The 26,299-nt window shown below is 40.9% G+C and overlaps 1 protein-coding gene across 1 annotated transcript; it reads right to left on the bottom strand.

Moving 5' to 3' along the window:
* Window positions 1-13: 13 nt before the first annotated feature.
* On the bottom strand, window positions 14-25,956 carry SLC10A6 (solute carrier family 10 member 6). The gene is made up of 6 exons (XM_028124146.2): window positions 25,556-25,956; window positions 11,987-12,105; window positions 10,355-10,443; window positions 7,654-7,829; window positions 4,624-4,781; window positions 14-225 (listed from the first exon to the last, which is right to left on the bottom strand). The coding sequence occupies exons 1-6, from the start codon at window positions 25,930-25,932 to the stop codon at window positions 14-16; spliced, it is 1,131 nt and encodes a 376-aa protein (XP_027979947.1). The 5' UTR covers window positions 25,933-25,956.
* Window positions 25,957-26,299: the final 343 nt, after the last annotated feature.

Raw genomic sequence — 26,299 nt, 5'->3', positions numbered from 1 at the left:
CCAGCAACCCTTACTAGGTACTAGAAGAGATGTGGCTGGTTGACTCAAAAGCTGTGTGGAAATCCATTGGCACTGATGGCCCAGGAGTTACGGCAACTTCATTCACCTCCAAGAAAGCACCAGTCTCTTTGAGAGAAGTAGATTTCTTTTTATGGCAGCCTTCTGCACAACCTGTGTCCTTTTTTCTGTGTTCATTCTTCAATCTCCTCTTGTACATCTTGTATGCTAGGTGTTAAAACATACAAATATTGAAAAACCACTTTAGCAAAGACTATAATGTAGTACTTTGGAGCTCTGTTTGCTTTGGGTCACATATGTGTAAAAACACAAAAGTGAAGGGGAAAAAGAAAGGAAAAGAGATGGAAACTGGGGTTCTGGTTCAAAAAGGGAACAGAAGTAGGGTGCCTGAGTGGCTCAGTTGGTTAAGCATCTGCCTTCGGCTCAGGTCATGATCCCGGGGGCCTGGGATTGAGTCCCACATCAGGCTCCCTGCTAAGCAGGGAGCCTACTTCTTCCTCTGCTTCTGCCTCTCCCCTCTGCTCATGCTTGCATGCTCTCTCTCTCTCTCTCCTCTCTCAAATAAATAAAAGCTTTAAAAAAAAGAAGAAGAAGAAGGCAATATAACTAGATACTTAACTTACCTCCTCCCATAGACACATTAAATTCCTCTGGAAAAGAAACCCTAAAAACTGTCAGAACAACCCCATCACATCAGACAAAAGGGAAGGAAACCATGTGGAAGTGGGTGGGAAAGACTGAGATAAAATCTCACCATAAGCCCCACCCCAGACAGGGCCACCCACAATCGGGAGGGAACTCAAAACATAGAGCTTCTCCCTCAGAAGGAAAGGACTCAGATCAGGCACCCCAACTTTTAATATAGGCATCTGAGAGACAAGCCTCCAAAACATCTGGCTCTTAAGACCGATGGGTCTGGTACCCATGAGAACCACAGGGCTATGCAATGGAGGAACTGCAAACCAACTCACCTGCCCTAGGGCTCAGCCCAGGAGCAGCCCTTTGAAAAGTGCCCAGAACTTTATGTAGAAGAGACTCATTTCTTCATTTTACAGCATCAAACTGAGGGGCAGGAAAAGAAATAGACATCTAGGTCCAGGAAGAGAGTTCCATAATAAGACAAACTCAGACAGCCACATCAAGACATATTATAATTAAAATGTCAAAAGTTAAAGGCAAGGGGAGAATCATAAAAAGCAGCAAGAGAAAAACAACTTGTATACAGGGGAAACCCCTAAGGCTATTTGCAGATTTTTCAGCAGAAACTTTGCAGGCCAAAAGGCGTGGCATGATACATTCAAAGTGCTGAAAGGAAAAAACTACCAACCAGAAACACTCTACTCAGCAAAGTTATCATTCAGAAGTGGAGGTGAAATAAAGAGTTTTCCAGACAAGCAAAAGCTAAAGGAGTTAATCAACACTTACAAGACACGTTAAAGGGACTTCTTTAAGCTGAAAAGAAAGGGCGCTAACTAATAATGAGAAAACATATGAAAGTATAAATCTCACTGGTAAAGATAAACATACATAAAAGTAATGAATTAATCACTTATAGAGCTAGTATGAAGGTTATGAAGGTTAAAAGACAAAAGTTGTAAAAATAATCATAACCACAATAATTAGGTAAGAAATATACAAAATAAAAAGATATAAAATGTGACCTCAAAAAAAATGTGACCTCAAAAACATAAAACATGGAGGGGGGTTAAAATGTAGGGCTTTTGAATATGTTCAAAATTAGGCTGTTATCAACTTAAAATAGATTGTTATAAATATAAGTTGTTATATGTAAGCCTCACGGTAACCACCAAACAGAAATCTATAGTAGATACACAAAAGAGGAGGAAGGAGTCTAAGCATACCTCTAAAGAAAGTCATCAAACCACAGAGGAAGAGAACAGAAAAGAAGAAAGGAACAGAAGAAAGGAAGTACAAAAGAGCCAGAAAACAATGAATGTCAATGTCAGTAAGTGCATACCTATCAATAATTACTTTAAATGTAAATGGACTAAATTCTCCAAACAAAAGACAGAGAGTAGCTGAATGGATTGAAAAACAAGACCCATTTCTATGCTGCCCACAAGAGACTCACGTCAGGTGTAAGGACACACACAGACTGAAGGTGAAGGGATAGAGAAAATGTTTCATGCAAGTGGAAACCAAAAGAAAGCTGGGGTAGATATACTCATAGCAAACAAAATATATTTTAAAACAAATTGTAGAGAGATAAGGGCATTACCTAATGATAAAGGAGTCAATCCAAAAAGAGTATATAACATTTATAAATATATATGCACACAACATAGGAACACCTAAATATATAAAGCAAATCTTAACAGACCTAAAGGGAGAAATTATCAGCAATACAATAATAATATGGGACTTTGACACCCCATTTACATCAATGGATAGAACGTCCAGACAGAAAATCAATAAGGAAACATTGGCCTTGAATGACACATGGGCTTAACAAATATATATGGAACATTCCATCCAAAAGCAACAGAATACATATTCTTTTCAAGAGCTCATGGAACAGTCTCCAGGATAGATCATATGCTAGGCTACAAAACAAGTCTTAACAAATTTGAGAAGATCTAAAATCATAGCTAGCATTTTTTTCTGACCCCAATGGTATGAAACTACAAATCAACTGCAAGAAGAAAACTGGAAAATTCACAAATATGTGCAGACTAAACAACAGGCTACTGAACAACCAATGGGTCAACAAAGAAATCAGAAGTGAAACAAAACACCTGAGACAAACAAAAATGGAAATACAACATACCAAAACCAAGCTCATGGAGATAGAGAATAGATAAGTGGTTGCCCGCAGCTGGGGAGTAGACGGTATCAGTGAAGGGGAGTCAAAAGGTACAAACTTCCATTTATAAAATACATAAGTTATGGGGGTGCAATGTGCAGCACAGTGACTGTAGTTGATAATACCATATTATATAGTTGAAAGTTGCTAAAAGAATAAATCTTAAAAGTTCTCATCACAAAGAAAAAAAAAATCTCTACATATGGGGCAGATGTGAACTGGACTTACTGTGGTGATCATTTCATAATATATATAAATACAAATCATTTGTTGTATACCTGAAACTAATATAATGTTGTATGTCAATTATACTTCAATAAAAAAAAAGAGGAAACTATGGAGCAAAATAACTCAATGTATCAAAATGGCTATTTCTATCTTGGAACGGACCATTTGTGATTGAGGTCACTGACAGCTCACCCATTCATTCCTTCAGGCCACTGGTGGCTCATCTACTCAGTCAGTCAGCCAACAACACCTGTGGAGGGCTTGCTTGCTAGGAGTCAGGTGCTCTCCTAAGTGCTGGGAAGTAGCTGGGAACAAGCCAGACATGTTCCTTGCCTCACAATCTCACTAAGGAGAAGAAATTAAAACTTGGATCTAAGACCAGGGAGTTTTATTCTGCTAAGATTTCTCTTATTTTGTGGTAAAATTAAACCCCAAGTATTCCTTATGTTGATTATTATACCAGCAATCAGTATCTAATCAGTTATATCAGTAACATTGAGTATAACTCAGACCCTGTTTCCTGATAACAGTGAAAATTACAATGGTCCAAGATTAAAATATTTGTGTGTGTGTACATATTGAAGTCTTTTTAAAAAAAGACTTATGGGGGCGCCTGGGTGGCTCAGCCATTAAGTGTCTGCCTTCGGCTCAGGTCATGATCCCAGGGTCCTGGGATTGGGCCCCGCATCGGGCTCCCTGCTCCGCGGGGAAGCCTGCGTCTCCCCCTCCCACTCCCCCTGCTTGTGTTCCTGCTCTCGCTATCTCTCTCTCTGTCAAATATAAATAAAATATAAAAAAATAAAAAATAAATAAATAATAATAAATAAATAAAGATTTATGTATTTACTTGGGGGGGTATGGGCAGAGGGAGAGAATCTTCAAGCAGACTCCCCGCTGAGTGCAGAGCCTGATACAGGGCTCTATCTCACTACCCATGAGACCACAACCTGAGCCGAAACCAAGAGACGCTTAACCCACTGAGCCACCCAGGTTCCCCTACTGATAACTTTTTTAATTTACTTTCTGTGAACCCATCTAGTGACGGACTCTAAAAATGATGTATATTTGGCTGTATGGATTGGTATATATCCCATATATATAATATATATGTATACAAATATGTATTTCAGGACCTGTGTATGTTTCATATTTCATAGTTGTAAAATATTTTACAACCATTCAGCACAATTCTTAGTCACAGAAGCATTGTGAAATAACGTGGCATTTGGAAGGCCTCATGGCTCTTGAAGAAACATAACAAATGTCATTTTGAAGATAAATTATTGCTCATGGAGACGTATCAAGTCCTAGAATCCAAGTTCTAATAGTGCACTGTTTTTTGTGAAGCATGTTTGTTTATAAGCTTACTTTCACATATTTTTAATATTTTGCTATGGAAACAAAGGAACTTGTTTGTGCACTTTATTTTCCCCAGAAATGTCAAGCTAACAATGTATCCCAAGAGTAGCACATGCATGTTCAGATTGAAAAAGAAGTTAATAAATTGGGTTGACAGTTTTCAATCAAATCTGCCCAATTGGGGCTCTCCTTACCTGCAACAATGAGAAATCCGTCCAACAGCTGGAAGAGTCCATAGGCAAGTGGGAAGCTAAGCATCTGGACCAACTGCTTGGCAGTGAAAGACAGCTGGAGCATGGTGACGCACATCTGAATATTCTGAGCTCCAGTTTCTAAGGAAATTGTCCTGCACCTACCAGTGAAAACATTTTTCAAGAGTTACTAGCAATAAGAACATTCTTAAATTTTTCTCTTCTATATAGCAGTAAATGTAAGCTATGAGCTTAGGCCACTAAAAATGTTTACTCATTTAATAATTATTTGCTGAGTATGCCTGCTTTGTAGTGGTCTAATGGGAGGCACTTCAGAACAGGACCCTAGGAACCCTGCCCTAGGAATCTGGGTGGAAAGACAAGATATACACACAGGAAAGGTCCAGTAACAACACAAGACAAAATATGATCGAGGGTCAGGGAGCTGCTATAGAAATTCAGAAAAGTGGCATAAATGGTTAGAAAAGGCTTCACAGAGGCAGAGGCAGATGAAACAGTGATGTTGGGAGGGGCATTTAACGTGGGACAGTGGCTGCAATTAAGGTTCCAGGGACAGGTATGAGCTGTGCCTACTAGGAGGCAGTGCATATGCCGTGAGCCAATCTGTGTGGAGTGAGGGTTGGAGAGGAGAATGGAAAGGTGAATTCAAGATATGAAATACTATAAACTACACAACATTGAAGGTAAACACAAAAACCCTAAATGAAAACCAATATCTAAAACCAAATGTCTAAAACTGGTGAAACAGTTTAGGAACACAATTTTTCTACTTTCTACTTTTCTGTATTTTATTGGTTTTCCAATTGCAAACAAAAGAGAAAGAGATAAACCTCACTTGAAAAAGAAAAATCAGGAGGGATTAAAAGGAAGACATAGGCAGGATGTTGGGGGCTGGGTTGAGCAGGTTCATCCGTCTCCAGTTCATAAAGGGGGTCTTCAGCTTTCTATAGATGGAAGAGAAGAGAGGGAAGAGGTGTTTCAGAACATAAACCAACATCTCTAGGCAAGCTGGTTTGGAATGTGGAGGTAACAAGGGGAAGTATAATGTGGGAATGAAAATATGGGTCCAGGGCAAGTTCTGCATCCCTTATTTTATATCTACGTACTCTCTTGCTTGCTATGCTTTCTTTAGCCCACTCTCCTTTCAGACCCCTGTCAATTATTTGAATAAGCAGCAAAGCTGGATCTCACACCTGGACTTATTCACAAGGCAAATGCGGTATCTCAATCCTGATCCTTCTTAAGCCAGCAGGTGTGAAAAAAACAAGATTGTTAACTACATTTTGCCATAGGGATACTTTCTTTCCAGATCCAATTATATTTCAACCACTCAACAGTCTGTTAGTCTGTCCTAATTATTGCCTTTGCAAACAAACCCCGGTTCAAATCCTAACTCCCCTACATTCCGGCTCTATGAACTTGATCACGTTACTTAATGTCTTGAAGGATTTGCTTATCTGTAGAATGAGGGTACAAATAGTAAATACTTCTCAGCCTTGTAGTAAAAAGTAAATGAGATACAATAGGCAGAGCCTTACCCAGTACCTGGGATAATCCTAAATGTTCCCCAAGTAGATGAGAAAGAGATTTCCTCCACAAAATAAAAATCAAAATAATCAAAATGCATACTACTTTCTATTCTCTTTTACTTAAATCTATCTTTCAAGCTTTTTCATTTCCCAAACTTCACCTTTGAAGTTCAACTACCTAGTTCACTTTTCTTCAATTATTTTTTGATTTTAGAAGTGGTGCATACTCATTGAAAAACTCAGGAAATATACCAAAAAAAAATTAAGAGACTAAAATTACTCCTAATCCTACTACTCAAAATTAAACAATATTAGCATATGGTGTATTTCTTCCAGTATTCTTCCATGCATAAAATTCTTTTGCTTCCTTCCACAAAATGGGAATCAAAATGTATCCCTTTTTCTATTCTCTTTTAAATTTATCTTTTTAAAGATTTTATTGATTTATTTGAGAGAGAGAATGAGAGAGAGAGAGCGCATGAGAGGGGGGAGGGTCAGAGGGAGAAGCAGACTCCCTGCTGAGCAGGGAGCCCGATGCGGGACTCGATCCCGGGACTCCAGGACCATGACCTGAGCCGAAGGCAGTAGCCTAACCAACTGAGCCACCCAGGCGCCCCTTAAATTTATCTTTTAAGTATTTTCCAAAAGCATTGAAATTGGTGCATCATATTCTATCACATAGACACATCATGAATTAAGTATCTCACTATTGTTAGATATTTAATTGTTTCTATCTTTTATACTTATAAATAACACTGCAATTAACATCCTTGCACATCAATATCCGTGTGCTTATCTGAAAGTCCTAGCTTCAGGACAGATTTCTCGAAGTAAAATCACTGAGTGAACAGCTATAAATATTTATAAGGCTATTGATATGACTAAATTGCCTTCCAGTGAGTTTTTGCCAATTTATGTTCCCTCCAACATTATATGTTAATACTCATCTACAGACATAACAACATAGAGTATTATCATTTTTAATATTTCACAAATTTATAAATTATATGCCCCAACTTGTAATGATAATATTTCAGATAAATTCCTATCTTATTTCTCCAGTTTGTCCTTTCTCCTCTTGCCCCTTATAATTAGCACTTTTACAGAATTTGGCACAAACTGTGGATAAATGCTTAGTCTCTTGAATTTTGCTCATGCCCTGGAATGATCTCTATATTTAATGAAACCATCTCATCCCTATCTAATTACTAGAATAAGAAGAGAAATGTGTCCAGATTTCAACACATGGTGATAACACCCCAATCCTAATTTCACAGATTACAACTTCCCATCAATCTGGCCTTTGCTCTCATTTACATAAGAATTACCATGATCTTTTCAACCTCTTCATGATGAGTTGTCCCGTGCCATCCGCCTTGTAAGTCAAAACTCTTAATGTCTCCTGACAGAGCCAGGCAGCAAAGCCTGCCAGTGGCCGACTGTTTATCCTCCTCAAAAAAGTGTAGGGATCATTTAACTGTACCTCTGCCAAGATTGGTGGGTAAGAAGTGCCAGCAGAAAGCCCGTGACATGGCCAATCAAAGGAAAGATGAAACTGATGGTCAGAAGAGTGATGTCTGAATTCCAAGATCCTTTTGCCAACACCACACCAGCAACTGCGACCACCAAAAGGAGGACCCCACCAACAATGGCCCCAATCTAAAGCAAACCAATAAAATAAGTACATGTAAACATCATGGTCTTTTAGGTCTATTTTGAAAAGTCCATCACTGCTCTAAGAAGCTGGGAACCTGGATGTTTTGGAACAAAGAGGGGACTTACCACCAAATCCAATCTCATTTTACGGAGAAGAAACTTAAGCTCCAAATTGGTCAACTGACTTCGCTAAGTTGGAAATTGGTGAGGCTCAAGACAAATCTAAGCCTTATTTTATGATCAGTATTGTTTCCCTTGAAGTAGAGGATTTTGCCAGAAGGATTGGGTAGTGGAGTTTTTCATGGATAGGACAAATTACGAGACAAGTGAAATCTGACAATAAGCCTCCAGTACCCCTACACGTACTTCTTAGATCCTTCGCTGGTAACTTCTTGTCCGATGTCTGCCCTGCCTGGCCATCTGCCATCTCTTCCTACCACCCCGTCGACTGCCGATGGCTTCTTACTGCCTTGATCCCTTCCCCTATCTCCTCCAAGTGAAATGTACCCATTCTTTACTAGACAATCTGGGCTGACATTAATGTAACATAAGTACTGACAGATACCTCTTTCCTCCCCCAAGTGAATACTGTTCTTCCTTTTGTTGTTCAACAAAAACAAGAAATCAACAAAAAAAGAATTCCCAATAATGTGAGTTTTAGATCAGAGAGAAAGGAAGCCAGACCCAGAAGATTTGGGGAAAATTAGGACTTTGACAAGCTCCCATTCATACCATGTAGACAACAAAGTATACACCTAGTATGGCATCAACCGGATTTAAAATGATTCAAGGTGTGGAAGAAGGCAGTCATGGGGGACCAGAACAAAGCAAAAACAATCCAATGCACCATAGATGTGCTCCGGGATTATTTTTACTGCTCAACACAAAGACAGAGTGGGCCCCTGCTTAATGGGAAGATGCTAGAACACACAAAGAAGTCCTCTGTCAAAATCCCTCTTCGTCTTTCTATCAAAAAAGGATTTCAAAGTTAAAAATTCACCAAGAGCAATGTGTTCAGAAAATGTACCAGATCTAAAATTAAAAGAGGACCAAGAATAGAAAATGAAAATATATCAAAACAATGATTAAATTAGTCTAGTTTTTTCGTAAGGTGCTCCAGGATATTAATGCATATTATTAAATATTTTCTGCCACACATCTTATGAAACAGACAAAAGAAAGGGGTTTTAAATCGGCTCCTTACAGATAATAAAAGTCACTTACAGAAAATTTATCTGATTTCCCCATTGGCACCAAGGGACTAAGAGAGGATCTGGAAACACCAAAATTACTCTAACAAAATCGAGTACTTGATAGTACTTTATCAGAAATAGAGTATTTGAAAAGTAAGAGGTTCCCATGATCACACTCTGTCCTCTTGCTTTATAAACAAAATTACAGCGTACACAGCCACACTGGACATTTTCTCCTACTGAAATAACAGTCACCCACCCAGATGCAATCCAAACGCACAACATTTAAGCCTTCCTCCGGCTCTCTGCCTGCTTGTCAACCGCGCCTTCCCACTTCATGTCATGGAGGAATCGTGGGAGTTGCTCCCTCTTGTGCGGAAGCGAGACAGCAGCATCCATTTGTGCCGCCCTGGAGTGGTGGGCGGAGCCGGACGGCAAGAACCAAACCATAAACCCCAAGCTAAAACGAACTGAGATGTATTTGTTGAACCTCCAGTTAGCCCCAAACGTTTCTTTCTCTGTAAACGTAAAATAGAAGTAAAGCATCCTAACAATCTTCATAAAGCAGCACGTAACGCAACCTTACGTCTTCTAAAATGATACATAATCGGAAAAATTGAAAACACCCTAGGATGTTGACACCTTTTTTTGAGAGTGACTCAACATTTTTTAAAGCTATCCTTATATTTTTAAAAGTCGTTTTTAGATATCTTTAAAAGTTATTTTAGAGATCTTTTTAAGACAAGGACATGCGCTTGTCCCTGCAGCAGACAGAGGACAAGGCCGGGAAGTCAGGAGGCGGTAGGAGGGTCCAGTTGCTTCATCCCGTGGCCAGACTCCTCAGTGCATCCCGCACGCTTTCACGTGGTCAGCAGCCCTTGTTCGTGTGGACCAACTACAGCCTCGGAAGCTTCTCCGGGAATGCTTCTGAAAAACCGCCCTACTTTTGCATGAAACCACCCCTACTCTTCACCCTGGGGCCCCTGCCTGCACACCTGGCATTCACCTCGAGAGCACCTGTGTGGAGCCTGGTGCATGGATGGGCTCTGGGCTCTCTCTGGTCACACACCCCTTAGCTTTCCTGTCACTAAAGCAGGAGTCCCACACTCGCCAGTGTGTGCTAAGCCTCAGTGTGTGGGCCGATGGGAATGACAGAGCACCGCTGACAAGAGCGGAGGAAATATGGAGGATAGATCCAAAAGTGTAAGACATATAAGGAAAACTGCTGGGGGTGGGGCTGTATCCGACTGGCCCCTCTGTTCCAGTCATTGTCTCCGCCCGTCTTTCCAGTCTCTGCATCTAAGGATGCCTTAACCACCATGGGGAGCTGCTTACCTGGAGAATGATTTTGGATTGCTTAGGCCACCTGTAATTCACATAGATACCGAAGGCCACCGGTATGGTCAGGCACACAAGGGTGATTCCTGAAGAGAAGAAAACTCCATCAGACAGTATCCCCTCTCACCTGGACTGCCTGGTCCTCAACCATTTCCATTTCCATTAAATAAAGGCTTCACTTAAGGCTGCATTTTATTTCTGCATCCACCTCCAAACACAAAGAAAGACAAAAATCTTTGGAAGACAGTCTTTGAAGGGTATACATTATGACTGAATGCCACTATTCATGTCCCATCATTTCTCTCTCAAAAACCCTCTGACAATGACATGGAATTTTAGAGACAACCAGAAATGTAAAAATTAGAAAACAGGAGGAGTCTTCAAAATTCTTCGGTTGCTGTGCAGGGGGTCACCCCTCTATGAGCACAGCTATTATTTCCCCATTGGAAGCCAACGGATCATCTGTTTCACATAGTAAAGAATACCTATTGCAGATATAAAAACAGTGTCTGTTACACATACCAAAGCAATTTCTCATATTCTCCAAGTGTAGCCAGGTAACCCAAAGGTGGGTGGAGAAAAAAATGCCTTTTAATTAGCCCAAGTGAATAAAAGCACTGAAGGCAGCCTCAGCAGAGCAGAGATCCACTTGCTTCCAAATCTGGCCAAATGCCTGCAAAACTGGCTGCAAAGTTATGAGTTGCTCATAATATGTTGAGCTTTAATTGTTTACAAGTGCCTTGTAGAATATATTACCAAAACAGGGTATGCAAACAACTTACTGATCAGAAAAAGTTGTGTATAAAATCATGATTTCTAAGATTTCACTCAAATTTTACAAAATCAATGGGATCCAGCTGTTATGGGAACATGGCTCTATTCATGTTTTTGAACTATGGGCCATGGGTTGCAAAGCCCTCCAAGTGATTACTTGAGACTCCAGACTGACGGTTTTAAGAATCATAGTTTCTGCCAATTCTCCAAAGACTCTGAGCAAAGGAGAATAACCAGATCATTTCCCCAAGGTTTTCTTCCAAGCCTAGTAAGTCGACTGAGATCTCTAGAAAAAGGGCAGAGTTTAATGAGAAATGACGATCTTGAAAGGAGATATGGAAGAAATATGGGTATGGTTGTGGCATGTGGATACGCTCTAGTAATCAAAAGGAATCATTCATGTTGGATCGGTAAAAATGTCAAGGCTCCCAGGCCATGTGAAGAGTGGAGTTGCGGGAAGTCAAGTCTCATTAGACCCACTGTGATCCAGTTAACCTTTGGATCATAACAAGACCAAAAGCTTTGTAGTGCATTGTATAAGCGTGTTTTTAATAAGTAACTTCTCTTTCTTTTCAAACAGGGACTCTTGTAAGGTTAAGAGCTTGGACTTTGCCATCAGATCCCAGAGTCAGAATTCCAGTTCTTCACTGATCAGCAGCACAAACTTGGTGAAGTTACTTAACTTCTCTCATCCTAAAAACCTAGGAAGTGGAACTGGTCATAGAATCTATATAGAAGTGTTGGAGAATTTGTTTATTTAAAAACCCACAGAGAGGACCCACATAACAAACCACAGCTATTATCATTCCCATCACCATTACTATTACTATTCCATTTCACAAGCCCAGTACAGACCTATGTTCTGATACGGGATGGTGAGATTCTGCTCGAGATTCCAGGACAAGGTGTAGAGATACAGGCAGAGCGGCATCATTCCCAGAGCGGCCACTGTGGAGCAGGTTGTCATAGTGATGCTGAAAGGGAAATTAAAATGATGCTTAAGAGGAGGAGTTTGAAGGACGCCTGGCTGGCTCAGTCGATGGAGCGTGCCAATCTTGATCTCAGGGTCGTGAGTTCAAGCCCCACACTGGGCATGGAGCCTACTTAAAAAAAAAAAAAAAAGAGGAAGAGTTTGAAATGATGGATTTAAGTCCTGACCAAAAGCAACCCCCAGGACACACCTTAGAGATTACGTCGGGTAAGTTACTTGAAGCTCACTCCTGTCTTGTTATTCAACAAATGATGGCTGTATTTGTGGTTTAGAAAAAGATTTCCAGCAATATTTGATGCTCATCCATTAATTCATGTTTATTTGAGAACCTATTTGTCCTCAATGTTCTGGTAGTATAAGGGCCTTTTCTTCTTTATACAGTTTTTTTCTATTGAGATATAATTCATAAACCATAAAATTCATTATTTTAAAGTGTTTTAATATATTCACAAGACTATGCAACATTCTCTATTTCCGTAATATTTTATCGCCCCAAAAAGAACCCCACCCCCCCATTAGCCATCGCTCCTCAGTCTCTTCTTTTCCTAGTCCCTGGCAACCAGTACCCCACTTTCTGTCTTTATACGATTTCCCATTCTGGACATTTCATATGAATACCATCATACAATATGTGGTCTTTTTTGTGTGTCTGACTTCTTTCACTTAGCATAATGTTTTTGAGCTTCATCCACATTTTAGCATGTATTAGTACGCCACTTTTTATGATTAATATTTCTTTTTTTTAAGATTTTATTTATTTATTTGACAGAGAGATAGAGATAGAGCACAAGTAGGCAGAGAGGCAGGCAGAGGGAGAGGGAGAAGCAGGCTCTCCACCGAGCAGGGAGCCTGACGTGGGGCTCAATCCCAGGACCCTGGGATCATGACCTGAGCCGAAGGCAGCCGCTGAACCGACTGAGCCACCCATATGATTGAGTAATATTTCCTTGCATGGATAGACCATGTTATTGCTGCCCTTCCACTAAGTGATAGACAGTTGAGGAGCTTCCACTTTTTGGCTATTATGAATAAAGCAGCTATGAATATTTGTGCACAATTTTTTGTGCAGACATATGAGTTCAATTCTCTCAGGTGGCTACGAGGAGTGGAATTGCTGGATCATAGCTGAACTTTCTGAGGAAATGCTATTTCCCAAGCAGCTGCACCATTTTACACAATTGCCATCAATATATGAAGGTGTTATGTTAAAAATGTTTGCATTAGGGGCGCCTGTGTGGCTTAGTCAGTTAAGCGTCTGACTCTTAGCTTCGGCTCAGGTCATGATCTCATGGGTCCTGGGATCAAGCCCCGAGGTGGGCTCCACACTCAGAGGCAGTCTGCTTAGATATTCTCTCCCTCTCATGCTTCCCCCACTCTCTCTCTCTCAAATAAATCTTTTTAAAAAATGTTTGCCTTTTAAAAAGTTTGCATAAATATTCATAAGGAATATTGGTCTGTAGTTTTCTGTTCCCATAATGTCTTTGTCTATTTTGCTACCAAGAGATGGGAATAGGGCAAATTTGCCACAAGGCTAAGCGTTTGCCCAGTGTGAAGTGTTATAAATATCTGTCAGAAGTTATCCAAATACCACATGCACCAAGATTCCCATGGATAGAAAAGGGACCCCACAGCACAGATTCTCAGACAGAACAAGATGGACAGAGCCAGAGAAGTTACAGAACCATAGCAAGAAAGAATTGATGTGGGATGCTAGACTCAATTAAAAGTTCTCTTTGAATTCTGATATTGTATAATCCCATGATTAGAAATAGGAATTGAAGTAGAGTGATGAGTTACAATAGAAAGTAAGATTTTTGGACTTCAAAATGGTGCTGTAGTTGACAATACTACTGGTCACTTAGCATCACTCTGGGGGGACACATTAGTTAGGGATGACAATAGGACATCCACCAGAAATATTCTGGGTAGGCAAAGGAAAACTCAGGACCACAGCTGCTGTCAGCACTAGACATACAAATCTGGCCATCTTGGGAAGTGAAATGTAAGTGCAGGAGCTGAATGAACCAAATCCAAACAGCCTGACAATAGCCATTCCACACAGCTTTACCAGGAAAACAAATGAGAATAATCAGAACAGAGTTTTGGTCTTTGTTGAACAAAGCTGGAATCATTTCTGATAGACGATTCATCTCTCTTTGTCATGACTGAGATTGTCTCCAAGTGAAAAGGATAACCAATTTAGTACTGTGAGTCTTGAGGATTTGCAAGTACGTATTAGATAGGAGTAAAAATCCTTCAGTTCAGAACTTTTTCCTTTTTGCTCTTTTTTTTAAGAAGGGGGGAGGGGCAGAGGAAGAGGGAGGGAGAGAATCCTAAGCAGGCTCAGTGTGGCTCAGTGTGGAGCCCATGTGGGGCTCAATCTCATGACCCTGAAATCATGACTCATAAAGACTCTTGATTACTATACTTTTATTGCATCATACAGAATGTTATTGCTTCATAAATTTATAATATGTTGTTTCTATTTTTTCCAAATATACAAAGCCTTATTTTCTAAGTCTTTACATTTCTTAATTGAAGAACAAGACTTAGTCACACAGTAAAATGCATAGCTTTGGTGCAAGGAAGAAAGCATGCATAATGAGCAACCAGGGGTGTCGGGGAGAAAGGACCTTTTCTGCTCTGGACAGGGGTGAGGGAGGGAGCCACAGTGCATATAGAGAAAGAGCAGAGGAGTGGATGGAGAGCTACGAGATCATGCTTCATGACAGCTGAGGAAAAAGAGCCCTCAAATGAAGGCTAAATGCCAACAGAAGATCAAAAAGGATGAGAACCCGAGAAGTCAATTTAGGACCATCCAATCTTGCCCCAGTTTTTTGTGCCTCCACCCCAGAACCATCCTTTCCTCCCCCACCTCCACTCCCAACTCCCAAGCTCGGGCTGTTCTTTGTCCCTCTCTGGGTGACGGAACAAGTAAAAGAGTGAATCAGTAAAATTAGGGGAAGTAGGTAAATGGAAATCAGATATCCTTCAGGCCCATAAAATATTTTTTAATTGTGGAGGGAAATTACACAATCTGTCTAAGCACGTACAAACTGTTTCTAAACACTGTTAATGCTGCTCTATTTGACAAGGTGAGGCACATAGAGCATCACATAACACAACCCAGGGGTAGAGCAAGAGTTTATCCACCCTCCTGGAAACCTTGCAATATTCATTGAGTTCTCACAGGAAACCGCCTTGCACATAGTATACGCCCAGTCTGTGTCCGTGGCACAAATGGCCAAGAGACTGAGAGGCAAACCACCTCCCAGCCCACCGAGGGAGCCCATCTTTATGGGAGACTGTATAGCACTGCTGCCAGTCTGATTATTCAGGGGTTTTTCTATCATATTTTACATTGAGGGGCTTTGCTGTGAATATAGTATGATGCATACACTGGCATGGGGGTATCGAAGCATTTTCCGTCCAAACCTGGCTGGCCGTGGGCTTTTCCTTCCTCAGTGTGCAATGTACCTCTCTGCACTTAGAATGTTCATCCTGGAAAAGCAGTTGGCATTGCCCTCTAGACATTTTTATTGGCATTACCTCATATATCATACCTTACACCAGTGCTTGTTTACCTATCGATGTGTGGCAGACTGACCAACGGTGAGTTGCTTGAGGGCAAGAACCTCATCGGCCTCGCCATTCCTAGGACCTGGCTGTCTCATGCTACGGCACATTGGAGGAGCTTATTAAATAATTACTGAATCAAAGAATGAACCAATGTGTCGATACACTGGTGTTAGGACAATGTTCTCTCTGCCTTCCTCATATGTCATGTATCTGCAGGTGAACCTTGAAAATCTTAGTGAAATAATCCCTTTACACTAAATTGCAATAGCAAACATCCCAACAGTAATCCCGAAAAACAGAGATTTTCTACTAAATAACTAAAATCATGCTTTTCCAAGTACAAATGTGAATACCATTTTAAGGAGCAAATATTTAGCTGATCGCTGCCCTCTTCGGAAATCCAGACTTAGGGGACACCTGGGTGGATCAGTCGGTTTTAAGTGTCTGCTTTCGGCTCAAGTCATGATCTCAGGGTCCTGGGATTGAGTCCCCTGTGGGGTTCCCTCCTCAACAGGAGCCTGCTTCCCCTCCCTCTGCTCCTCTCACCCCTCATGCTTTCTCTCTCTCTCTCTCTTCTCAAATAAATAAAATCTTCAAAATTTAAAAAAATAAAGTAATTCAGACTTAGGTAATTCACAAGTGATTGTATATTTCCCTTCTCTTATGTCTTTTAATCAGTCCTATTTTCTTTTTAGTTTTTTAAGTTTTTCTTTTACAAAGTCTTATTTTATAGTTGCTTGTTCCAATGAAGAGAGGCTTTTTCTTTGTTCTTTCTTTTTAAAGCAATCGCATATTACACCTTACTCTGCGGCTTGGTTGCTTTTTTTCTCCACTTAATCATAGATATCCCTTCAGGGCAATACATGTAGCTTAAACTCTTTCACTTAAAGAATGCAGAGTATACCGTAATCTAAATATGCCATAATTTCTTAATCACTTCATTAATGATGAATAAATTGCTTTGAGTGCTTTTCCACTATAAACAAAGTTATGATAAACATTCTTATATGTATTTCACTTGAAATAATTCTTTTTTTAAAGATTTTATTTATCTCTTGGACAGAGACACAGCAAGAGAGGGAACACAAGCAGGGGGAGTGGGAGAGAGAGAAACAGGCTTCCCGTAGAGCAGGGAGCCCAATGCAGGGTGAAATAATTCTTTTATTTCTGTAGAATAGACTCCTGAAACTGGAATTGCCATGTCAAAGATCTGTTTTTTATTTTAATAGATGCCACCATATTATTTTCCAAAAAGATTGTTACATTTCACAATCTTGCCCACTACTGGATATGATCAATCTCTTTTAATTCTCATGAGAACATTGAAAAATACACCTGTTATTTTATTATACACTTGACTCTCACAAGAAAGCTTGTGCTTTATTTCATGTTTTCTGACCTCTTGGGTGTCCTCTGTAAACAGCTTTGTTCATCTGACTTTTTCTTCTCTACTTGTAGGAGCTCTTTTAAAATTAGAGTATGGATCATCGTGTATATTACAAATAGCTTCTTCAAACTTATTGTATATTTTTGACTATACTCATGGTTTTTGCCATAATAAATAATTAACACTGAGATATCTGTCCATTTTTTTAACGGCTTCTGAGTTTCTCTTGTTAAAGATTTCCTCCTACCCTAAGGGTATTAGAATGTTGCCCCCACTTCTTACTTTTTTATAGGTTGATTTTTTTATAGGTTGACATTTTATATTTATATTTTTACCTCATCTAACATTTATATTTTATATAGTAGAAGGTCTGAGGCTAATCTATTGTCTTCTTTTTTTTTTTAAAGATTTTATTTATTTGAGAGAGAGAGAATGAGAGATAGAGCGCATGAGAGGGGGGAGGGTCAGAGGGAGAAGCAGACTCCCCGCTGAGCAGGGAGCCCGATGCGGGACTCGATCCCAGGACTCCAGGATCATGACCTGAGCCGAAGACAGTCGCTTAACCAACTGAGCCACCCAGGCGCCCTAATCTATTGTCTCCTATATTGAGGGGCAAGTATGGCAATACTAGTCACTAAATAATTTTCCACTAAATTGTAGTGCCAACCTCCTTATATGTTAAACATCCAAATGTATTAAAAATGTTTTTTCTAAGCGAATACCAGAGTTTTAATTACAGTGTTTTCACAGTGTGCTTTCACATATGATAGACCAAATACTTCCACTTAAATTTTTCTTTTCCAACTTTTCTTAGCAGTTCTTGCCTATACTTTATCCTATACGAAGTTTAAAATCATTTCATCCTATTAAGAATGCTTACTTGGAGCCAACTTCTTCCTAACTAGAAAACAGATGAAGGAAGAAAAGTAGTTTGTCACAGCTCTCAAACCTCTGTCCACAAAGAGGGTGCACAGGAAGCTTTTTCAAATTCTTAGCCTGTGATAAAGCTACATTCTTTGGCTCTTCATATTACTAAGTCCTGAAAGAAATTCCACATTACATCGCTTTCATCTTGAACTTCTGGAGAAGTTGCATAGCACTTTCCCACTGAATTGCTTTGGCACAAACAGCAGAAAGGTAAGATTCGTGACTGTGGGAAGCAAATGTGAGATTTTTATCAGACTGGTCTATGTCCCTGATTACATAGGTTTCTGCTCTATCCTTTACACAACTGTTCGAGCCCATGGTGCTTGACAGATGGTGCTCTGCCAACTGTTAGAAATACTCACAAAGGTTTTTTTTCTCTCTCTCTCTCTCTCAAATGAATAAATGAAATCTTTAAAAGAATATGGGGCATCTGGGTGGCTCAGTCGTTAAGCGCCTGCCTTGGGCTCAGGTCATGATCCCAGAGTCCTGGGATGGAGCCCCACGTTGGGCTCCCTGCTTAGCGGGGAGTCTGCTTCTCCCTCTCCCTCTGCCCCTCCCCCTGCTTGTGCTCTGTCTCTCTCTCTCAAATGAATAAATAAAATCTTCTAAAAAAAAAAAAGAAATACCCACAAAGCTGTAAAAGCACACAGTGAACATGTGTGAGTACAGTGGAAGTCACACCTTCTACTTCCATGAACTCCCAGTGCAGTGTAAACGGAGGATGTGTCTAACCGGGTCTCTTGGCTCTTCACATACAGGAAAATTGTTGGCAAAAGCCGACTTCATATAACAAGATTCCACTTGCACTGAGAAGAATGGCATCATCATCCCCAAACTATTGCAGAGAATAATGAGACAGCTTCAGCAAGTCTGGACAAACCGGTAAACCCTGTGCCTCCCTTAAAACAAGGAAATGGCGTATTTATGCAGTATGTTCAAGTGTGGTGTCTGTAAGTATACAATTTTGCAATTGGATTTAAATTATTCAAATGTTGTTTTAGTATCAAACTAATGAAATTAGGAACTCTGACATTCAAAACTATGAAAGTACACACTTGCTTCTCCACTGGAAAAAAAATGAAAAACCATCTGGCTAGGCAAATGGACATGGAGTAGGCTATCAGCTCAGGTCAACAGACTTGGCCTTAGAAAAGAGTTCGAGGCTAGGTTTTCCATCCCCCAATATAAATGTTACTCCTATCTGCTGCCTCTCAACAACAATAACTAGCATTTGTTGAGCACTACCTGCTAAGTATTACACCTCATGCTTTTAGATATATGTTCTCTTTTCATCTATACAATAACCATATGTGCAGGTATTTTTTTTAAAGATTTATTTATTTTTGAGGGGGGGAGGGTCAGAGGGTGAGGGAGGGACAGTCTTAAGCTGACTTAAGTTCTGACTCTGCACTGAACGAGTAGCCCGACATGGGGCTCAACCTCAGGACCCTAAGATCACGACCTGAGCCAAAATCAAGAGTCAGACACTTAACCGACTACACCACCCAGGTGCCCCACCATATGTGTAGGTATTATTTCCATTTTATAGGCAAGGAAACCAAGGTACAGAGAGTTATAGAAACCTGCATGGAGTCATATGGATTCAATCAACTTCTCTGTTGTAAGATGATCGTCAGTTCCCTACTAGGCCATGTCAGACTGACCTGAAGAATCTGAAGTTCTATGTTCCCAGTGTCTGCTGAAGGACCAAGAGCTACTTTACAGGTCAAAGGCCAAACTGGCCACTGAACCCCTCAGGCTCCACCACCACCAGTAGTCAGAATCCTTTCTCTGCAGCTCAGGATACAACTACATCCTTGGGGAAGAATGGACCTCATATATCAAAAGTTGTCAAACTGAAGACAGTGGGAGTTGTCCCGAGTTGCACCAATAAACTGACTGCGTTTCCAGAGGAGTTTTTATGCCACACACAGGCAATCAGAGACCTTCCTTCAGTCATTCAGTCAGCGTTTGTGGCGTGCCCCCCACCACCAGGCCGGCCCCGAGCATGCACAGGTGAACAAGCCCTCGAGGAGGTTGCAGAGCTTGTGGGTCAGGCAGATAAGCAGCTCAGCTGTTGCCATGCCCTCCTACAGATGACAAGGAGTACATATTTGATGCTGTGTGGACAGAGGGGGGAGGCATCTCTGCCAAACTGTTTCAGGAAAAACATTGAAAACTGGGGTGGGGGGAGGGGGACACAGACTTCATAAATTGCTTTTCTTTTCCTATTTTCCAAAATACTTAAAACTTAAAAAGGCCTCAGATCCACTCCTGGTTTATACGCAAAAGAACTGAAAGCAGGGACTCCAACAGATATGCACACTCATGTTCATAGCAGCATTATTCACAACAGCCAAACGATGGAAACGATGCAGGTGTCCATCAACAGATGGATGGATCTGGCGATACATACATGCATATACATACATGGGGTATATATATACAGCATACAGCCTTAAAAGGAAAGGGAATTCTGACACACGCTACAACATGGATGCACTCTGGAGACATTACGTTAAGTGAAATAAGCCAGATACAAAAGGACAAATATTTTATGATTTTACTTATATGAGATATTTAGTCCAGTTCAGAGACAGACAGGAGAACGGTGGTTGACAGGGTCTGAAGGGAAAGGGGAGTTATTGTGTAATGAGTACAGAGTTTCTGTTTGAGAAGATGACAACTATGGAGAGATGGCCGCTGGTGACTGCACAGTGTCAGTGTGCTGATGCCACTGAACTGTACCCTCGAAAAGGATTAAAATGGTCGATTTTATGTTATGTACAAAACTCAGTTAGACTCAGAGAGCCTAGCTCATTGATTCTACAAAAGAGGAAATTGAGTTCCAGAAGAGTAAATTGCTCAGTCACACAGCTTCTTGGGCAGAGAGTAAACCACAGACCCTGACACAGTGCCCCATATAATGACGCATGGCATTTTGTGTCAGCTGAGATTCTAAGCACTTTATATATATTCATTCAACCCTCACAACAACTCATGAGGTAGATTATGCTTCCCCCTATTTTAGAAGTGAGGAAACTGAAACATAAAGAATTTTTTTTTTAATTTTAGCAAGAGAGAGAGCACACAAGTGGGGAAGGTGGGGCAGAGGGAGAGAGAGAAAGAATCTTAAGCAGGCTCCACACCCAGTGTGGAGCCCAAGGTGGGGCTCGGTCTTACAACCCTGAGCTGATGACCTGAGTTGAAATCAAGTCGGACGCTTAACCAACTGAGCTACCAGGCACCCCTGAAGCATAAAGAATTTATATAATCTGCCAAGACGACCCAGTTAGTAAGTGACAGCTCTACTTGCTGGCTCCAGGGTGCACTTAACTACTACAGTCTAATGCCAGATCTTAGTTTTCATGTCCTACCCTCAAAGGCAAGAATTCTGTCCATCTTTAGTACAGTAGACTGCAAAAATGTCCCCAATTCTTCACCCCATTCTTAGCTATGCTCTCTGCAATGTGACCTTGCAGCCCATCCATCAGGAGGCAGCAACTACTTCTCCATTCCTTGAATCTGGGCTGGCCTTGCAAAATGCATCATCCAGTGGGATATGGTGGAAGTGATGATGAACTGGTGTCCAGCCCAGATATCAAGAGACCTTGTATGCTTCCTCTTTTTCAGAACCCTTCCTCTGTCATATGATTAGGTCTAGGCTAGCCTGCTGGAGAATGAAAGACCATGTGGAAGAGAATCCAGTATTCCCAGATGAGGCCATCCAAGACAAATCTACATTTATCCAGTCCCCAAACATGTAAAAGAACCCAGCCAAGACTAGCTGAGCTCAGTCCAGGGTAATTTTTTAGGCTCTTCATACATACCAGCCAGTTGCTTTCCAAAACAATTAAAATGAAGGATAATATTCTAACTAGAAGGGACCAAATAGGCATTCCTGGCTGTGGGAACAACATGGGCAAAGGAAGTTGGGAAAGTGTGGGATATGTTCAGAGAACAGTGAGTAGTCCATTTTGACTATAGTCTATTTTGTGCTTATTGGGAAATAAACCCGGAGAAGTAGGTTAGACCTGGAGTAATATCTGCCCAAGTTAGCAGGTGTTGGGAAGCCTTTATATGCATAACATTCATTTCTCTTTACAATACCATAGGGAAGTGTTATGATTTCCAGTTACTGGAAAGAGGTCCCAAGTCAGGATTTAAATATAGACATTCCGACCCCAGAGCCTGCCTCATCCACATACTATAAAACCATGGTGGAGAGACCCAAGGTGGAGAGAAGACTGTGAAGATACTGCAGTTGGCCAAGAAAGAAATTATGAGGGCCTGCCTTAAGGAACTGGCAGTGGAGATGGAGAAAAATGAGGAAGCACCGGTTGTGAGTGACAAGAAGAGGATGGGCTACAAGTCTAGACGTTGGATTAAGTGAATGAGCAGAAGAATGGAAGGAGCCACAGGAGAATGCTGAGCCCAGGGGACTGGGACAGTGATGGGTGTTATCATCAGATATGCAAAATGCAGAAACTGGTTCATAAATGTTGATTCTGAAATGCCCTGCTTGGGATGAACACATGGAGAACTGCAGGCAGATTGAATGAAGCACAGAATTAGCATGAGACATATGTTTGGGAGATCTGCACAGAGCTAAACCTCAATTTCCTCCTTTGTGAAAGGAAGATGTTCTTCTAAAGTCTTACAAATTTTATCTAGCATGAAAACAGAATTCCTATCAAGGACTACTTTTTTCTTTTTTTTTTTTTTTTTTGCTTGTAAGTTATTTTTGTTGGTAATCAAGTGGGAAGAAATGTAATGAATTTGGACACTGTCTCAATCAAGAATACTGAATATTCTCCTATTTGCAATTTTTACTGAGAATTAAGATTTTATTACTCATATTGATAAGCTTTTGAAAATCTAATGTTTAGTCACCATTTAAAAATTTCATTTTTTACAGGGTTTTTTTGTCCTATTTTTTGTTTTGTTTGTGAGATTCTAAATCAGAATTTTAAAAAAGGGGTGAGGGGCGCCTGGGTGGCTCAGTTGGTTAAGCTCTGCGCCTTCGGCTCAGGTCATGATCCTGGGGTCCTGGGATCCAGCCCCACATCGGGCTACCTGCTCAGCGGGGAGCCTGCTTCTCCTTCTCCCTCTGCCTGTCATTCCCCCTGCTTGTGCTTTCTCTCTCTCTCTGTCAAAGACACAAATAAAATCTTAAAATAAAAAGGGGGGGAGAGGTAGTTAATATTTATTACATACCTATCATGTGCCTGGCATCCTGAGTGTATATTTCCTCCTTAAAATACAGACTTTTGGGGAATAGGTAATTTTAACCCATTTTACAAATGAGGAGATGAGGTTTATAGGTTAAATAATTTGACTAATGTGAGGCTAATTAAGGACAGAGTTGGCAAAAGGAAGCAAAATGAGCTTTATTTTTATAGACTTCCTATTCACTGGTATTTTTATTACAATGTCGGCTAATAAAAGATGAAGTTAATAAATGTTCTCTTTCCCAGAGCAGAAGTGTTTGAGAACACTGGTTTAAGATTTATGCTCCTACTCAGAAGATTGGGTTGTGTTAATAAATGGCATGGAAGAAAGTGCCTAAATTGCAGACTGATGAGAAACAGATGTGAATCCACATCTGCCTTCTTCCATACTTGGCTGTAGCATTTGGCAACCCCCTTAACCAATCTGAGTCACCATTTTCTCAGCTGTAACATTCAGGATAACAAAAGGTCACTTACAAGGTTATTATGAGAACCAAGAAAGAAGAGAAACAGTACATGAAAGCATCTACCTTATGCCTAGCAACATACTCAATTCATAAAATGTCCTTTTTCTTTCCAAAAATATTTAGGTCCCACAATTTATCTCTGATATGTAGACTGTGTAAAGAATATTTATCATCGGGCACCTGGGTGGCTCAGTTGGTTAAGCAACTGCCTTCAGCTCAGGTCATGATCCTGGAGTCCTGGGATCGAGTCCTGGGATCGAGTCCCGAATCGGGCTCTCTGCTCAGCAGGGAGTCTGCTTCTCCCTCTGACCCACTTCCCTCTCATGCTATCTCTCATTCTCTCTCTCAAATAAATAAATAAAATCTTTAAAAAAAAAGAATATCATCTTCCAATTATTATGTTAATGATCAATTTTATGTAATTGGAATTAGCAGTGTATATTAATGCATTTTTTGAATTAGTGATTCTTTTCAAACCCCTGATAAGTGGGTAACTCAAAGCATTGTCATATGAAAATTAATTCATCTGCCTGGAATGAACCCATTAAAATTCACAGGTGAAATATGTTCATACACTGAGCATTCAGCACACGCAGAGAACTAGAAGTACAGACCTGTAGCTGGTTCACTGACGTGAACTCCCAGCACCATCAGCACCTCTGATTCGTTCGTGCATTGCATAATAAATCTCAACTAAATGACATACACATCGAACAAAGATTTACATTCATAAGTCATTCTTCCCTTGGGCAGGAGGTGAAGAAATTTGTAAGTAAACAAAGAATCTAGAAAGACCACCATTTTTTGCTTTTATTTTTCCAATTGTGCCTTCTCTATTTTTTCTTTTTTTTTTTTAAGATTTTATTTATGTATTTGTTTGTCAGAGAGAGAGGGCACAAGCGGGGGGAGCATCAGGCAGAGGGAGAAGCAGGTTCTCCGCTGAGGAACAAGCCCAGTGTGGGGCTCCATCCCTGGATCCTGGGATCATGACCTGGGCCAAAGGCAGACAGTTAACCTACTGAACTACCCAGGCATCACCTCTATTCTTTCTTCAAACGCCCTTTTTTCAGCATCGAAACAGGTACTCCCAAAGATATGTGATTAATTCATCCTCATTAAAGTGTAAATGAATGATAAAGCCTAATGTCTCCCAGGGGCATTTATTCACAACACAATTGGAAATAAGGTCCCTGGCTTAAACCAAAGGAAGGAGATTTCTAGTGATGAATGTTTACTCTGCAAAGCAACCAGAAAGAACATTTTTTGTCATAAAAGTCTTTATGTTGCTCCCCAGGTCAACTCAACAGGCCACCACCAGCACTTAGAATAGGACATGTCTATCACACATCCCAAGAGCTCCTTTATCCAATGCCTCCAAATACTTGTTTCATAAAATAAATGCAAAGGTAACACGTGCTAACTAGAGCTGGGAGGGTGTCATTCTGGTTCTGCCACCACCACTCCCACCACCACCAAACAGACCCCTGTCATGAGCTTCCTGGTATTCTCAGCCTATGTCCTGGGAGACTGGGAGCCAGGACTGCTAAAGCTGCCAGTGTGGGCGAGAATGAGTTCATGCCTAGGACAGGCCATCGCAGAAGGAGGAAACCTGCCTCCACTATTACATACGAAGCAAGCCCTACTACTCGGAGAAGCAGTTGCCAGTAACACAGAGGACAATCACAGCACGGTACATTTTAAGCTCAGAAAGGAAAGTCCTTCCAAGACTGAACTCCATAAAACGCTGCCCACTGGAACCCCTACCTAAAGATCGGCAGAGTTTTTAACACAAAAGTGTCGGTTATCAGCGGGAGACCTCTGGGCTTCCCTAGTATACCTTACCTGAGATCCATATCTCCTTCGACCCAGAAGGTGAAAATGTTAGAGATGGTTCCCCCCGGGCAGCACCCCATGACGAGAACAGCAATAGCCTGGGCTGGCTTCAGAGAGAAGCTGATGGCCAGGAGATAGGCTGTGAGAGGCATGAGGCCAAACTGGCAGAGCAGCCCCACAGCAATGCCCCAGGGTCTCCTGATGTGCGCCCAGAGCTTCCGGAACTCCACAGAGCATCCCAGGGAGAACATGAGCAGGCCCATCATCACGGCTGACACCACTGTGAAAACAAGTTCGAGGTTCCCATGTACCTCCAGTCCCACAGGCAGCTCCCCCTCCGAACTGTTAGCAGTGCAGGCTGAGCTGCTGGAACAATTCACTCTCATCTCTTCATCTCCTTAATGCAGCATCACAAATGAACATCTGCCGTGCTGGCTGGGCAGGTCTCTTCTTCCACGTTTTGTAATAATGCAACCAAGTCATGCATGGAGAATCATTCTGATGGCTATTGGCCAGCCAGGTGATTCAGCCTAATCTGATCAATGTATTCATGAATGGCCTTATAAAAGTAATTATCATGGGCACGAAACATAATAAACTGCGGTAAGTAAGGCTTTCCACTTCTGTTCTTACTCACCACTGAATATTCAAGTGAAATGAGACAAGCAAATTTATTGTCAAGTGGAGTGACTGGGCTGTGTCATCAGCATCACATTGTGTTCCAGGAAAATAGGTTGAGTGCCAAGACATAAT

The sequence above is a fragment of the Eumetopias jubatus genome, unplaced genomic scaffold (assembly GCF_037043125.1).
Source record: "Eumetopias jubatus isolate StellerSeaLion01/CBP00866 unplaced genomic scaffold, mEumJub1_p1.0 scaffold_2, whole genome shotgun sequence".
NCBI classification, from domain to species: Eukaryota; Metazoa; Chordata; class Mammalia; order Carnivora; family Otariidae; genus Eumetopias; species Eumetopias jubatus.
This window is presented reverse-complemented; position numbering and strand designations above follow the sequence as displayed.